Source organism: Canis lupus, chromosome 27 (assembly GCF_048164855.1).
Source record: "Canis lupus baileyi chromosome 27, mCanLup2.hap1, whole genome shotgun sequence".
NCBI classification, from domain to species: Eukaryota; Metazoa; Chordata; class Mammalia; order Carnivora; family Canidae; genus Canis; species Canis lupus.
This window is the reverse complement of record NC_132864.1, coordinates 26,569,013-26,583,639: the sequence shown is the minus strand read 5'-3', so window position 1 is coordinate 26,583,639 and position 14,627 is coordinate 26,569,013. Positions and strand designations below refer to the sequence as shown.

At 45.9% G+C, this 14,627-nt stretch overlaps 1 protein-coding gene across 8 annotated transcripts in view; it reads right to left on the bottom strand.

Moving 5' to 3' along the window:
• Window positions 1–14,627, bottom strand: part of SEZ6L (seizure related 6 homolog like) — a 188,854-nt gene that overhangs the window by 21,740 nt on the left and 152,487 nt on the right. For all 8 annotated transcript variants that reach the window (XM_072803010.1, XM_072803011.1, XM_072803012.1 and 5 more), the window contains exons 10-12: window positions 9,879–10,075; window positions 3,635–3,829; window positions 323–514 (exon numbers count right to left, since the gene is read on the bottom strand). In XM_072803010.1, the coding sequence (XP_072659111.1) occupies window positions 323–514; window positions 3,635–3,829; window positions 9,879–10,075 (584 nt within the window). The remainder of the gene's footprint in view (window positions 1–322; window positions 515–3,634; window positions 3,830–9,878; window positions 10,076–14,627) is intronic.

Here is a 14,627-nt window from a genome sequence, read left to right as displayed (position 1 = left end):
TTCACTATCTGAACCTTAGTATCTTCTTCTTGCAATGGAGACAGCAGTGCCTTGCTCACAAGGCCACTCGATGCAGGCGGGAGGGACGTTCGGTAAAGGACTTAGCACAGTGCCCAATAAATTTACTGTAAATTCCCAATAAATGTTCTAGTATGCATGCCTTCGATCTGCCACCCATGGTCCTGGGGGTAGTAATAGCAGTAAGTGCTCTTAAAGAGTGGAATGTCTCCACCCAGCAGCCCAGCCCTCCACCATGAAGAAGAAGTGAGCCTCTGTTGGCATCAACTCAACAGATGGCATCAAGTCAACAGATAGGACTCACAAACACAGTGGGGCAGGCGTGACGTCCAGATGGGTGTGCCAGTCTCGCGGCTGTAGCAGGTCAGAAGAGAGCTGCCTTCCAGCACAAAGCCAGGGTTGCATGTGTATTGGATGGTGGTGCCCACCAGCAGCACGGGATCCGAAATTAAGCGGGTCGAGTGGTCCACTTCTCCAGGGTCGGTGCAGTACATAACTGCGGACAAAATCAGATTGAGAGGGTGTTAGGGCTCTTGATGATCACAGGTTTGCTGAGAACTATAGAATGATCTGGCCAAGTTTCCTAACTTTGTTCTTTTCCTGTTTGGAAAAGAACTGCATCTGAGCTCTTCAAAAGGGCCAGGATGAAAGAGAGCTGAGTTTAACTCCACGTATAGGAAGTAGCCCAAAGAAATGTTTGCATCAGGACTCCAAGACCTATGTACGAGGTTGTACATTGCACCATTATTTGCAATGGTAAAAAAAAAAAGACAAGGAAAAAAGAAACAATGCAGATTGTTTAACAGGGGAAGAGTTCAATGCAGAACAGCTGTTGCATGAAATCCTGAGCAACCATTAAAGAGAGCAAAGTGAGGTGACCTTCACTGCTTTTATGGTGCCTGTATATATAAAACAAGCATCCTTGTTTTCTTTTTAATTTTTTAAAGATTTATTTATTTATTTATGATAGACATAGAGAGAGAGAGAGGCAGAGACACAGGAGAAGGGAGAAGCAGGCTCCATGCTGGGAGCCCGACGCGGGACTCGATCCCGGGACTCCAGGATTGCGCCCTGGGCCAAAGGCAGGCGCTAAACCGCTGAGCCACCCAGGGATCCCCAGCATCCCTGTTTTACATTACTTTTCAATTAAAAAAAATCAATATACAGAAAAGGAAAATAAGAAGTCACTTAAAAAAAGAATGAAGCACACCACGTGTATGATATGAAAAGCTATCTGGATGTCTGAGTTGAGAAAACAGCAGTGGTGAAATATCTGCATCTATAGGGGTTTCTGCATGAATATCCCTGAGTCTATATATGCCTACCATGCATGCGCACACATCTCTGTGCATATGTGTAACACACAATGCAGTTGGAACAACACAGAATAAACTTTTAGGAGAGGCATCATTTCTTTTCTTGTTTTTTGTATCTTTTTTTTTTTTATTGGAGTTTGATTTGCCAACATATGGCATAACACCCAGTGCATCCCGTTAAGTGAGAGGCATCATTTCTAGAGAGGAAGATCATGAGGTATTTTCACTTTGTACTTCCTAAGCTTCCTCCTGCTTGAGTTCTGGAAGTAAGCACCTGTGATTTGCATAATGTGAAGTTACGGTTACATACATCTTTTGATGTTGCGAGTGTAGTTGAACCAACGAATGAATGAATGAAAGGCATTGACTGCACTAGGGACTTCTAGGGGGGAGACCCCACTGTTCTCAGGACGTTCTGCTGTTCTTATCTCACTAGAAGAGAAGCCACCGAGGCAGGATGGTGGGTCTCTGTCTTACATGCAGAGCGACAGGCAACCAGCCTGGGAACATAAATGCTGATACCTAGAAGGGTCCCAATGCAAATTCATTTGCTCTAATTTGGGCCTTTTCTTGGCAAAATTTGAGGCAGTTGAGAGTTTCCCAGAGAGAGCTAGTTTATGTCCTCTCCAAGCCTTCAGAACTCACTAACACAATGTACATCATCAACATCATTATTATTTATACATATATTTTTAAGTAGGCTCCATGGGACCCATCATGGGGCTTGACCATATGACCCTGAGATCAAGACCTGGCTGAGATCAAGAGATGGACACTTAACCAACTGAGTTACCCAGGCACCCCTAAAAAAGTCAATATTATTATTAAGAATTTAAAAAAATAATTACTATTAAAAAATCATGACTTAAAAAAATTTAAAAATCATTATTATTCAACAATTCTCAAAAATCATTATTCAAAATATTCTAAAAATTGTTATTATTCAAATATTTAAAAATCATTATTCAAGAATTTAAAAACATTATTCAAATAACTTAAAGAATCATTATTCAAAAGTTTAAGAATCATACTAAGATGTGTATTTAAAACATTTTTAAAAGTAATGATGGGGTGGGTGGCTGGGTGGCTCAATCAGCTAAGTTTCCAAGTCTTGGTTTCAACTTGGGTCTTGATCTTGGGGTTGTGAAATCAAGCCCGAGTCCAGTTCTGTTCTCAGGGTGCTGAGTCTGTGTTCAGTCTGCTTGTCCCTTTTCCTCTTTTCCTCCTCCTGCTCTCTCTCTCAAATAAATAAATACAATCTTTGAAAAAAAAAGTAATGATGACGTAGGTCATGTTAATTTGTCTGTGATGGGTCTCACCACCCATGGTGCTTCTCACTGTTGGCTTTTATTTTCCCATCATGATCACATACACACACACACACACACACACACACACACACACACACCTCACATACTGTTGTAGAACAAACAGATGTCTATGTAGCCCATTTAGTGGATTTTTAGCAAGTTCCTTCATGTTTCCCTCAGTTATAATTAATTTTCCTTGCCATTGGAATATTTATGACAGGGATTGTGTGCAACCCCCCCATGCCCTCCCAATACCCTCTTTCTCTGCTGACACTTAATATTTCTTATGCAACTGGTCACTCAAGGCAGGCTGAGCAAGTCTACCCAAGTACTCCCAAGAGTACTCCCAGCAAGACAACTGCCGAACGGAGGCTCATGTAAGAGGAGGTAGGAAGCAAATGGTTAGTGGGAAGAAGCCAGCCTCAAATTTAGCTCCTCCCCCATTCCCACTAAAATTTAGTGTAGAAACCAGAATCACCTCCTTTTTCTCCTGCTTTTCAAGACACCAGGCCAGCTATCACCAGCCTTGCATGGCCTGCACTCCTGAGGGCAGCACGCAGAAGGAGCCACAATGCTGGATGGTGCTGTTCGAATGAAGTCAGCTACCTGTAGGGGTTTTGAACTGGGACTCCAAGGTCCAACTTAGATTGGTCTTGCGTGGCTACTACAGGTATTTTAACGATGAGTCTGAATGATGTTTTTTACGCAGGTTACACAATCCCCGTTTGCCGCAGTCTATACCACTCCCTACTGTCTCTCCCTCAGCCTATTTCACTCATTTACATCCACCAGGGTTCTGAAGGCCCCCGAGTCTGACTTCCTTGCCCTAGAACTCCAAGAGGACTTTTGTGGGCAGCACCAGTGAGCTGATGGAGTAGGAGGGAGGCCAGATCCTACATGAAGTGATATCACTGCATCTACATGGAAAACACTCCATGGGAGAGATTTACCACCCACTGACTTAGAGGAAGAAAACAAGATGACTCTTACTTTTCTCACAAAATGGGGGGTCGCTGCTCCAGCTGAGGTCCCACTGGCAGGTGAGGGTGTCACTCCCCACAATATCATAGCCGGGGTCACACTGGTAGGTGATTCTGGCTCCTCTCACGAGCTCCGTATGAGAAGTGGTTTTCCAGCCATTCTGGATCTCTGGCAAGTCTGAGCAGGAGTCATTCCTTGACACCTCTTTAAAACAAAAACATAGTCTTTAGATGAGAAGGTGGACCTTTATGTATGGTTCCTTTTACAAATGTCAGAAGAAAGAGAAAACAGAAGAAAAAGCCTCCAGAAATAGGTAACACACTTTAAAATCCCTTTATCACCGAGAACTCTGCTACAGAGAGATTTTATGATGAGATCTTCCTGTGGCCCACTGGACTTACCAAGCATTCTTTTGGTTTAACAGAGTCAGTTTAGGATTTAGAGTGAGACAGGACGCCTGTGTAGCTCAGCAGTTGAGTGTCTGCCTTTGGCTCAGGGTGTGATCCCAGAGTTCTGGGATGGAGTCCCGCATCGGGCTTCCTGCATGGAGCCCGCTTCTCCCTTTGCCTGTGTCTCTGCCTCTCTGTGTGTGTCTCTCATGAATAAATGAATGAATAAATAAAATCTTTACGATTTAGAGTTAGACAGAAGCCTAGCCCTGCCACTTACCAGCAATATGATTTGGGGGACAACCCCTTCTGTTTCTCTCTGCCCACTCCACCCTGTTATTCTCACCTCCTGGAGTTTATATTCTCCAGTACTCCTTGCAACACCCAATAGGGCTCATGTGTACAACCAACAGGCTACTGAAGAGGTGATGATGTGTGGCTCCTGAAACTAGATGTTGAGGGGCTCTCCCCTTGCTCTCTGGAGAGAGCAACTGCCACACTGTGAGGATGCTCAGGTAGTCCTCTGGAGAGATCCATGTGGAGAGAATCTAAGGCCTCTTGCCAATGACTGGCATTGACTTGTTAGTCCACTAGTGAGCCATTTTGGAAATTGAGCCTCCAGCCCCAGTCAAGCCCTCAAATGAATACAACCTTGGCTGACATCATCACTACAGACTCATCATGGGAAATCCCAAGTCAGAACCATCTGGCTTAAACTCCTGATTTCCAGATCCACAGAAAGTGTAAGATCATAAATGAAAACTGCAGGGCACCTGGGTGGTTTAGTTGGTTAAGTGTCTGCCTTTGGCTCAGGTCATGATCTCCAAGTCCTGAGATCATGTTCTCTTTCTCTCTCAAAAAAGTAAAATCTTTAAAAAAATGTCATTGCTCGTGATGAGATGAGTGTTGGGTGTTATACTATATGTTGGCAAATTGAATTTAAATAAAATTTAAAAAGATAAAAAATATGCATTGCTAATTTGAAGGTCATATTTGTTACACAGCAATGGTAGCTAACACACTCAGCCTCATCCTAAGACTGTCTGTAGATTTATGGGTTTGATGGATTTGTAATATATGTTTTTGTAATACAGATTAAGATAAACACTCAACTATTGAAATAAAAATAATTATTGGTGCATTGTTGAAATCATGCTGCATATCTTCAGCGAGCATTAACCATACTCCAAAATAAGCTCTATATGCAGCTCATTATTATGGAGTCTTCCCCTGGAATAAGCCTGCCTTCCTTCTACAAATCCTCATTACTGAGGTAGCAATGCAAAGCCCACTATTACTGTGCTTGCTTCCAAGTGCCCACTGCACAGATTTTGAGAAAAGAGATAATTATGTCGTATAATTAATCTGCAGTTCTTATGTGCTTCTGGGGAACGCAAAGCACCTTCACTGTCTGCAGGAAAGTCATTCTGAGAAACAAGCAATGGCTTTTCCTGGAATTTCATCATGATTTTATTTGGGGAATGGAGATCTCAGGGGTGTCTGCAAGAAGAAGGGGAGAGAGAAATGTCTTCTGGAATTGCTTCGTGGGGAACAGGAGCCTCTATTTTTAGGCCTTTGAAAAATCAGCCAAGCCCTGGATTTAGGACACAGCTGCAAATGCTCAAACTGTGGTTGAAAGGGGAGAAATAGGGGTAGATACTGGGTATGTGGTCTGCCTTGTGCCAAATGCTTCAAAAGACTGAGAAAGGTTTGCTTGTCTGACTTCAATCTGAGCCAGCATGGGAACACACTCCCATGGGACCTCTCATTTCCTTTGTGGAATTCATCACATTTGGGATTATCAAGTAGGGGATACTGTGACTCAAATCTTGGCCACACAGTTACTAATTCAATGGACTTGCCTAAGTCACTTAGTTTTCCTGTTCTTTAGCTCCTAGACTCCATCCCCAGAGACACTGATTCAGAAATCTGCAGGTTTAACCAGCATCCCAGTTGGAGATTCTGGCATCTTCCACCCTTATGGGCCTTTAACTTTGTAAAGAATGAGAAAACTGGCCTAGGAGTTGGAGGACTTCCCTTCTGGTCTTTGTTTGAGAAGCTGTGTGACTCCAGTCATGTTGATAAACATCTCTGAGCCTCATTGTCCTCAATCATACAGTTGAGACAAGAATCATGACCCTGTCTATAACTTATAACTTAGGGCAATGTGAAAACTAATTGATGTGCACAACATGACACTTAGATGAGTTTTATATAGATTCACTGATTTGTTCGAGCACTTATTATATGCCAGGTACTAGGAACACAGGGATCTGAAGTCATGGTCTCAGTCTCATGGTCTAGATGAGCAACGTGGTCCAACTTTTAGGCAAAAGAGATACCTGAATGCACTAAGTACATGCCACCATTTGGCAGTTAATGTTCAAGATCAGCATCCGGTCTAACTTTTGGGCAAAAGAAATACTCAAATGCACTGAGTACATGCCACATTTACCAGTCTTATGCTCATGATAGACATCACTAATCAATCATAGCAATCTCTTTCTTTGAACCAAACTGAAATCTCCCAATCCTTCTCAACACAGACTCCCAGGAACCACTGCCATTTGACCAGAGTTAACCTACAGTATGGAACTTATTTATTATCCAAGGATTGGAAGAATAAGCACACAAGTGATCAATATCTCTTTGAGAAACACCACATCCTCATCTCTGCTTTTTTAATCCCTTGCCTCCATGCACTTGGCCACAGACACTGGCAAAGCACAGGAAGCAGTAAGAGAATGGTTCTTTGCTTCTACCTAGGCAAAGCAGAATTATGGGAGGTCAGAACCATGTAAGCCCAGAGTGTTCTTATGGAAGGTTCTACCAGCAGTCCTAGCAGATTAGCCGTGGCCACACTGAGAGCTGAGTGCCAGCCTTGAGATCAATCTCAGAGCTTCATAAATCTCTAGATAATCACAAAACCCCCTGACCCTTCCATGTGATCTCTCTGCTGAATAAGAATTGCATCTATGTCTAGTTAAATCTAGACCTGGCATAGCAACTACCTCTCCCAAGCCGTAGGAGACATCACTAGTCAGTCATGTAACTCTTCCCCCACTGACTTCACATGTGGACTCCTCAGAATTCTTTTTAACATGCTCTTCAACATGGATAGTCACAAGCAATTGACTGGTATCAGAATTAAATACAGAAGCCCACCTGCCTTCCCTGTGATATTGAGTGTGTGTTTCTTTGACAGAAATAAGAACAGGACTATTCTCTTTGTGTGTCACCCACATTAGCCAGACTGTGTATCCCCTAAACCCCATACTCGCCTCTCCCACAGCAGCAGCAGCAGCATGTGATTCTGATACCATTAATGGTACCACCTCCCTCACTTTCACCAACCAGAGAAACAGAGGCAGGGAGAGCGATCTATTCATCCCTGGGTCCTGATGCCTAGTGCAGGACCTTGCACATGTGACCAAACTGTCTGGAAAGTGGAGCTGATGCATTTGAAGATGAAAGAAAATAATATATGGAAAAATACCTGCCAATTTCAAATGGACACACAAAATCTAAAGTTTCAGCTTCAAGAAATATGAGCACTTCCTCTTCAAGATGGTGCCACATTGAACATTGGCCAGACTTCCAGGTTAATCGTGAGTAGCCCTGGATAGGGTGAGATTTCTGCTACCAAGCTGAATGTGGTTTTGGAAGACTGACTCAGGCACCAGAGGAGACAAATGAGTAAACCTATGACCTCATCTTCCAACTGGGAGGTGGGGGGTGGGGCCTGGAGGAGAGAAGTCTAAGGAGAGAGACTGAAGCCAAGTCACCAGAAACTCTCCCTCCAAAGGCATCTGACTCTGGATGGCATCTTGCCTGGGCAGCCAGCACAAGCTGTCCCCCTGTGCCCAGGGCCCCACCCAGTAAAGAGTGGGGAACCCATGGAAAGTAACAACAATAATACTCTGAAAACACTTAGCAGCAAAATTGAGGGAGAAAGGGCCCCTGAGAAACATAAAAAAGATCAACGCTTGTGTCTGCCTCTCTGAGAAATGTACACAGAGCGGGCAGGGATGAGAAACATCTACCAGCTGGAAACAAACAAATAAAAAGGCAAGGGACTTATTTTCACATGCATGGTCAGGGAAAGGGTTTGTATTTTAGAGGCAAGAGATGAGACACAGAGAACACTTTATATTAGAGATGGATGGGCAAATATTCAAGCCAGGAAGAAGAAGGAACCACAGACACAAAATCTGGATTAAGCCAGAGGGTCTTTGATGGTAGGCGTGGTGGGGGGACACTTGGCAGAATGAAACCTCCTTTTTCCCCCCTTTTCATGAGCTGTCCACTCCATTCTTGGGTGACCCAAACAAGTTCTCTGATTGCTGGACAAATCTTGCCCATTGAAATCCTCAGGATGCAGCCACCCACAATCTTGGATGCCAAAAGAGGTGAGGTCTTAAGTACCCCTGTGTGTCTTCCAAGTTCTTGGCTGTTGCCAAGAATATCAGGTGTGGAGAAATGCTAAGGTCCAGGAGCCAGGAAGCCTGGGTGTGAGCCTCAGATCTGCCCCCAAGGAGCAAGTCCTTTATCCTTGGTGGTCCAGGGCTTCTTCTGCTATGATGTGACAGGGTTTAAGCAGACACTCTGTCCATTCAAACTCTTTCTGGGCTGGGATTAGTGGGATTTCATGGTGTTCCAGTCTCCTGACTGCTGGCAGCTTGGGTGCTGGCCATGAAAGGATGAGCAGAAGTGCTTGGATTTGAGAGTATTGTAGAAGTAGAGTTGAAAGAATGGGTTGGTTATGGGGCAGGCAAAGAGGAAGCAGTCAGAAACTGGGAGAGCTCTAGTTTCATCTCCTGGGATGGGCAGAGGGACAGAAGCAGCAGCAGAAGCAGTTGGGTGGTGGTGGATTGGGAGTAGGGACAGAGGGAGTTCTGTTCGGGCCATATTAAATCTGAGATGCCAGTTAGACATGCAAGAGGAGAGTTCGCACAGACTTGAGTAGACAGCTCATGGGAGAGGTCAAAGTTGGAGGTACATACTGGGGGCCGATGAAACACAGAGAGGCATTGCTTACAGCCAAAGGACTGGATGACAGTGCCTGGGAGTGAGTTAGACAGACACGGGACAGGACTCAGGGTAGAGCTTGGGACCTGCCACTGTTCAGAGCAGGGTGACAGAGCCAGCAACGAAGAAGGGGGAGTCACAGGTGGGGAAGGAAGAGGGAAGACTGTGGGTGCTTCCACAGAGGTGTTGGATGGCCAAGTGTGAACCGAGCTTGGAGCTTCACAGCAGATTTTTTTGGTTTTGTTTCTGTTTTAATGTGAGGGTGAGAGAAATGGTTTGGAAGCTACGTCAAAAAGTGAGGAAGATGCCTCTTGCCTTTCTAGGTCCTACAGTACAGGAGGTGGGAGAGAAAGCATGGTCTCCATTGGATGGGGCTGCAGGGGAAGAAGAGCCCTTAGGGAGAGTCCAGCTTCAGTTCACGCAAGATGGCAGAGACAGTGTTTTGAGAAGTTGCAAGCACAGGAGAGTGTGCTGATGATATAAAATCCCAGCTGACTACAAGGGGAACAGCAGGAATCAGGAAGTCACGAGGTAGCATCTACTAAATCCTGATATTGACCCTCTGGAGTAGCTATCAGTTTTTCCATTTTACAGATGACCAAAAGGGTGCTCAGAGAGGTTAAGTGACTTGGCCAAGATCATAGAGCCATTGATGGCAGTACTGAAGTACTAAAACTCAAACCCTGGTCTTCTGACCAGACAGCCCAAATGCTTAATAGCTACACATATTTACTGTGCCATTAAAAGACCATGTAGCACAGAACCCTCAAAGAGATGTATCTAGAAGAAGCCATCTAAATAGACACATCTACAAATGGATGGGTGGAGACACTTACCTATGTAGTTCATGATAAATCCTTGGCCCTTCCCAAAGATGAGGCCAGCAGGGTCTGAGTGGAACTGGATGGTCAGGTCCGGCGTGGATGAGTACAGCTTCTGGGGGCCACTGTTCCCCAGGTATTGCCCCAAGATGTGAGGCATGACCTCGTCACCATCATAGATAGTCAGGATGTCACTGTTGCTCAGGTTGAGGCTGGGGGCAGGGCAGAGAGAAAAGGAGGAGTCTTGTGAAACTCAGTTATGGGCATTAAACAAGCCTTTGATTCTTTTTTTTTTTTTTTTCAGACAACACACATTTGTGAGGCACACTAGATGGCAGGCACCAGGCTAGGAACTAGGGGTGAGGTAGGCGGAGACCACAGATGTGACCAGGACACGCTGATCCTGCCTGCAAACACGCACAGCCCCTGGGTTTGGGGAGGGACTGGGGTTTTGAAGACTCATGCAGGAGATGGTCTTCCCTGCAAGGAGCTTCTTGCATGATTGAATGCTGAATTGTAAGTAGAACTGCCTTCACTGCCAGTGGAGCAGAGTGCCGGGCACTGGGCTACATGCTGGGGGTGTAGCATGGGTCTTCCATTCTTCTCTGCTGTGGAACAAGCTGACTGCATCCTAAGTAGAACCTGCATCTTCATGTCAGGTGAAATGAGCCTTCCCCTCATTATGTGGCAAAGTCTTCAGAATCAAACCCGGTATCTATTACGTTTAGGCGATGGGGCGGAGGGCGGGATGGAGGCATCTTACTCCCGAAATACACTCAAACCTGCTATCAATATTCATAACGTGAAAGGATGACACATTTCCAAAGACAAATGCAAGCAAACACCCTGACACTAAATATCAGGACTGCAATGGACAGTTAATAATCCAGAAAGCACTTCAGTGTGCCACAGAAACATGTGTTATGGGAGGCGTGCTGGATAAAAACGGATTTCTCATTGAAAGAGTGCCAGCTAATTCAGTGTTGGGTGCAGGCACATATGAACTCATGCCTCTTTCCCTCCATTCTCCTTCTCCACTTCCTTCTTATGTCTTTCTCCTTCTCTTGTGTCCCTCTTCCTAATATTTTTGAACACCTCAGATATGCCAAGCTTGTGTCAGGGGATACAAGAACCACAAAGCAGTGGTAGATTTAGACTAAGAAACCAGGAATTGTGGTAGCAGTTAACGATCAAGGTGAGTGCAGAGAGAGGTGACTGGGGGCATCCTGGAGGCCTCCTTGGAGGAGATGGTGCTTGCTTCCTCAAGAAAGATTAGAGGGCTCTAAGGTTGATAAGCAGGGCTGGTGAGAAGGCAAAGCACAAGTGAAGGAGATAGGGAATGAGATCATGGGTCCTGGAGGAACTTGCCTGGTGGTCAGTGTTTTCCTGCTGTGGGTACAGGCATGGAAGTCTAGAGAGCTTGTAGGAGCCAAGTTTATGTGTTTGGATGTCATCTTGCTTGGAGTGGGAGCAGACAAGACACTGCCTGAGGAGAGGCATTCCAGGAAATGGCCCTAATCAAAGTTTCTAGAACTGATGCAGAGTGAGGATAGCCCCCTACCTTGTCCCCCACCCCACAGCTTCACCCAGTGCCCCAGGGCGGTGTTCTCCTTCCCCGGTGTGGGAGGACAGGGAGAAGGGGGTAGAAACAACCTAAACTGCTGCTTCTAGTAGTAAGAACAAAGCAACTGAAACACAAGGAACATTGTGTAAGGGTGGCTTCCAGAGGCCAGGCGATGTATTTTATTCCAAGTGATGTCCTCTCCAGCACCTCTCACATTGCTCATGTAAAGTTGTCCTGAGAGCTGACTTAGGGAGATTCTAACTGCCCCCCATAACCTCCACCAGCTTCCTTTGCACCACCTCCAAAACACTTTCTCCTAATAAAAGGCGTCCCCTGGCTTTGCATGTGTGGCTTCAGGACAGAGCCCCTAGAGATATACCCTCTGCCCATTTCCAGCTAAGGCTACGGCTTCTAAACCCTACTGTATTGAAATCCTGGAGTTGCCACCTTCTCTTGCACACCATAGGTGCTAGATAAATGCTAGGGTATGAAAGAGCCTGCCAGAGAGTCTATTTGACAGCAGAAATGGTGCAGTTGATGTCGGCTCTTGACCCGTGATAGGGAAGAGCCTCTTAACTCTAAGAACCATGAAAACATCAATCGTTCACGAAAGGGCTGGATTAGACTGGTGTGAAACATGGTAGATCGCCAATATTTATTCCTTAAGCTGACTTCACAGCTGATCTGCTGGTTAACGGTGAGTTCCAGAGAGTCTACAACTTGGCTTTACACTATCACTCATTTCAATGATCTAAATGCAGCAGAAGCATTTTCAAGGGGGCAAGTAGCTTTCATTTGAAAACCCTAGCATCACTCTTTGTCCTTTGTAAAGTAGAAAGCAGCAGTGCACCGGAAAGAGCACACTGCCTTGGAAATCAGCAAGCTTTGGTTTGATTCTTGGCTCTGATGCTGGCATGGAGGGCTCCGGTTTTTCTGAAGTTCCTTGTCTGTGAATTTCCAGTCTATGTCATGGGCTTTCCGAGTGAGGTAAGGCATGCTGAAAATCTAGGATCAAATGCCAGATTCACTCACAGCACCTCAGCAAGTATGGTTAAGTCGTCTGAACATTATATCATGTTGCTGTGTCATCATGAACATCACTACCACCACCATCATCCTCACCATCGTCACCATCCTCACCATCATCATGTTTGCCATGATCATGCTCTCTTCAGGCTGCTGTTGACACAATGACATCAGATGACTTCCATCAGCGGTTCTCAACTAGGGGTGATTTTGTCCTTAGGAGACAGTTAGCAATGTCTAGAGACATGGTTGTCCCAACTGGGGTGCCACTGGGGAGTGGATGACAAGGATACTGTGAAACATCCTACACCGTACAAGTACCCTCCTACAATAAAGAATTATCTTGTCGAAAATGTCAATTGTGCTAAGGTTGAGAAACACTGACTTATGTGAATGTCTTTTGTAAACAGTGTGCAACAGACTATTCATTGCAACTTCTATTGTCCTGGGATTTCAGCAGAGGTCCCTCAAGCTAGGAATAAGCAAATAGGTTCTGAGCATGCCTACTTTTTAAAAGGGCTTTTGACTGAAATTGGGTCCTCTGGAAGCAGAGCTGAGCAAAGTTGAGTGTCTCTCGTGGTCTGGTTGATCTGGGAGGCCACCCCAGGCAGCTCTGGTATGGAAGCTAGATAGGAGGAAAGAAAAGAGCCGATGCATAGTCATAGAGGGGAGAGTCCCACTGTGGGCATTGGGCTTAGTCCTTCGGGAACTGTGAACAATGGTGTAGAACATACCATGAGGGAGAAGGAACTGGGATTTTATCCTCCATCCCCATCCCTCATTGGCTGAGGGCTGCTTTTAGGGGTGTCAAACCACAGCACTTCTGACCTTCTTAAAAGAGACTTGCAGTAGGAAGCCATGGTGAGCATCCAGTGGCAGGTGCAGCAGGGCTCAGAGAGGGCACCAGTGGCTCCTGCCACCACCATCTATGATCTCTTCCGATCTGAGCCCCATCTCTCCTACCTCTAGCTTATAGAGGGGAAAGGATTTCTTGGGGCCACTGCAGAGGCTTACGGGAAGAGCCACCTCCGAGAGAGCGTCACTTAAGAAGAAGAAGGGGGAGGGAAGAAAATGTATCACCTCCCCTTCAGCCAATTGAGAGAGGGCTTCACGGACACTCTTGGTGGCTTGGCAGGTGTCTTTGGGGTTTGAGGAACAGTGACTGCATTTGATGCTCACCAAGAGAAGAGTGATAACAAAAGTCAGATGGGAGGTGCCTGCCTGCCTTGAGGCAGAGCCAAGAGAGGAGAGGCATTGGGAGTGTGAGCTGCCCATCATTGATGAGAGTGAGCAGGAGACTCACGTTTCCTGGGGCCAGAGGTGGACACTGAAGATAGGAGCCACAGCGGGTCTCAGCATTCCCCATCCTGAGAGGGTGATGGGATCCAGCAGAAGGGAAAGCCGAGAGCAGCCAGACTTAGGGGGCTCTGTCCTCATCAAATTCTCCATAATAGAAAACCCCTGGCACTCTGCATCTTCCATAACAGGACAGTACTGTCTGGCCAGGCTTTCTCGTGAGAAGGAAGCAGCCCACTGGGCTCTCCCTAACCCCAGAATTCTCCCAGCCTGAGGAGCCCCACGGAGGGCACAGGAAATTTGGAAAAGAGCGAGATTCAGGACTCCATGATAAGAAGACCAGAAGGCCTATAAGAATGAAGCTTTCACCCCAGGAAGTGCCAACCACCCCCTCCCCGAAACAAACACAAAAGTAGACCATGAATGAATGAGCAGTGGAAGAATAAGGTTATTCTCTGCCATATCCTCCTGGATCCACTTTTTAAAAAAATTTATCTATTCATGAGAGACACACAGAGAGAGGCAGAGACATAGGCAGAGGGAGAAGCAGACTCCCTGCAGGGAGGCTGATACGGGACTCGATCTCAGGACCCTGGGATCAAGCCCCAAGCCAAAGGCAGGTGCTCAACCACTGAGCCACCCAGACGTCCCTGGATCCACCTTTTTGATAGTCGGGTTTTCACCAATATATGCAAATACTGGTAATTTATCCCCTACCCACCTCGGAGAACAAGCTGGCATTTTGCTCACCTGTCCTTCTGCATTTGATACACTGAGGCCATCCAGGGGCCCTGCCTCCGGACCATCCTCAGCAACCAAGGTGCAAATGCAGACTTAGTGTTGAACCAAACTTGCATCCCGGGAATAAATCCCACTTG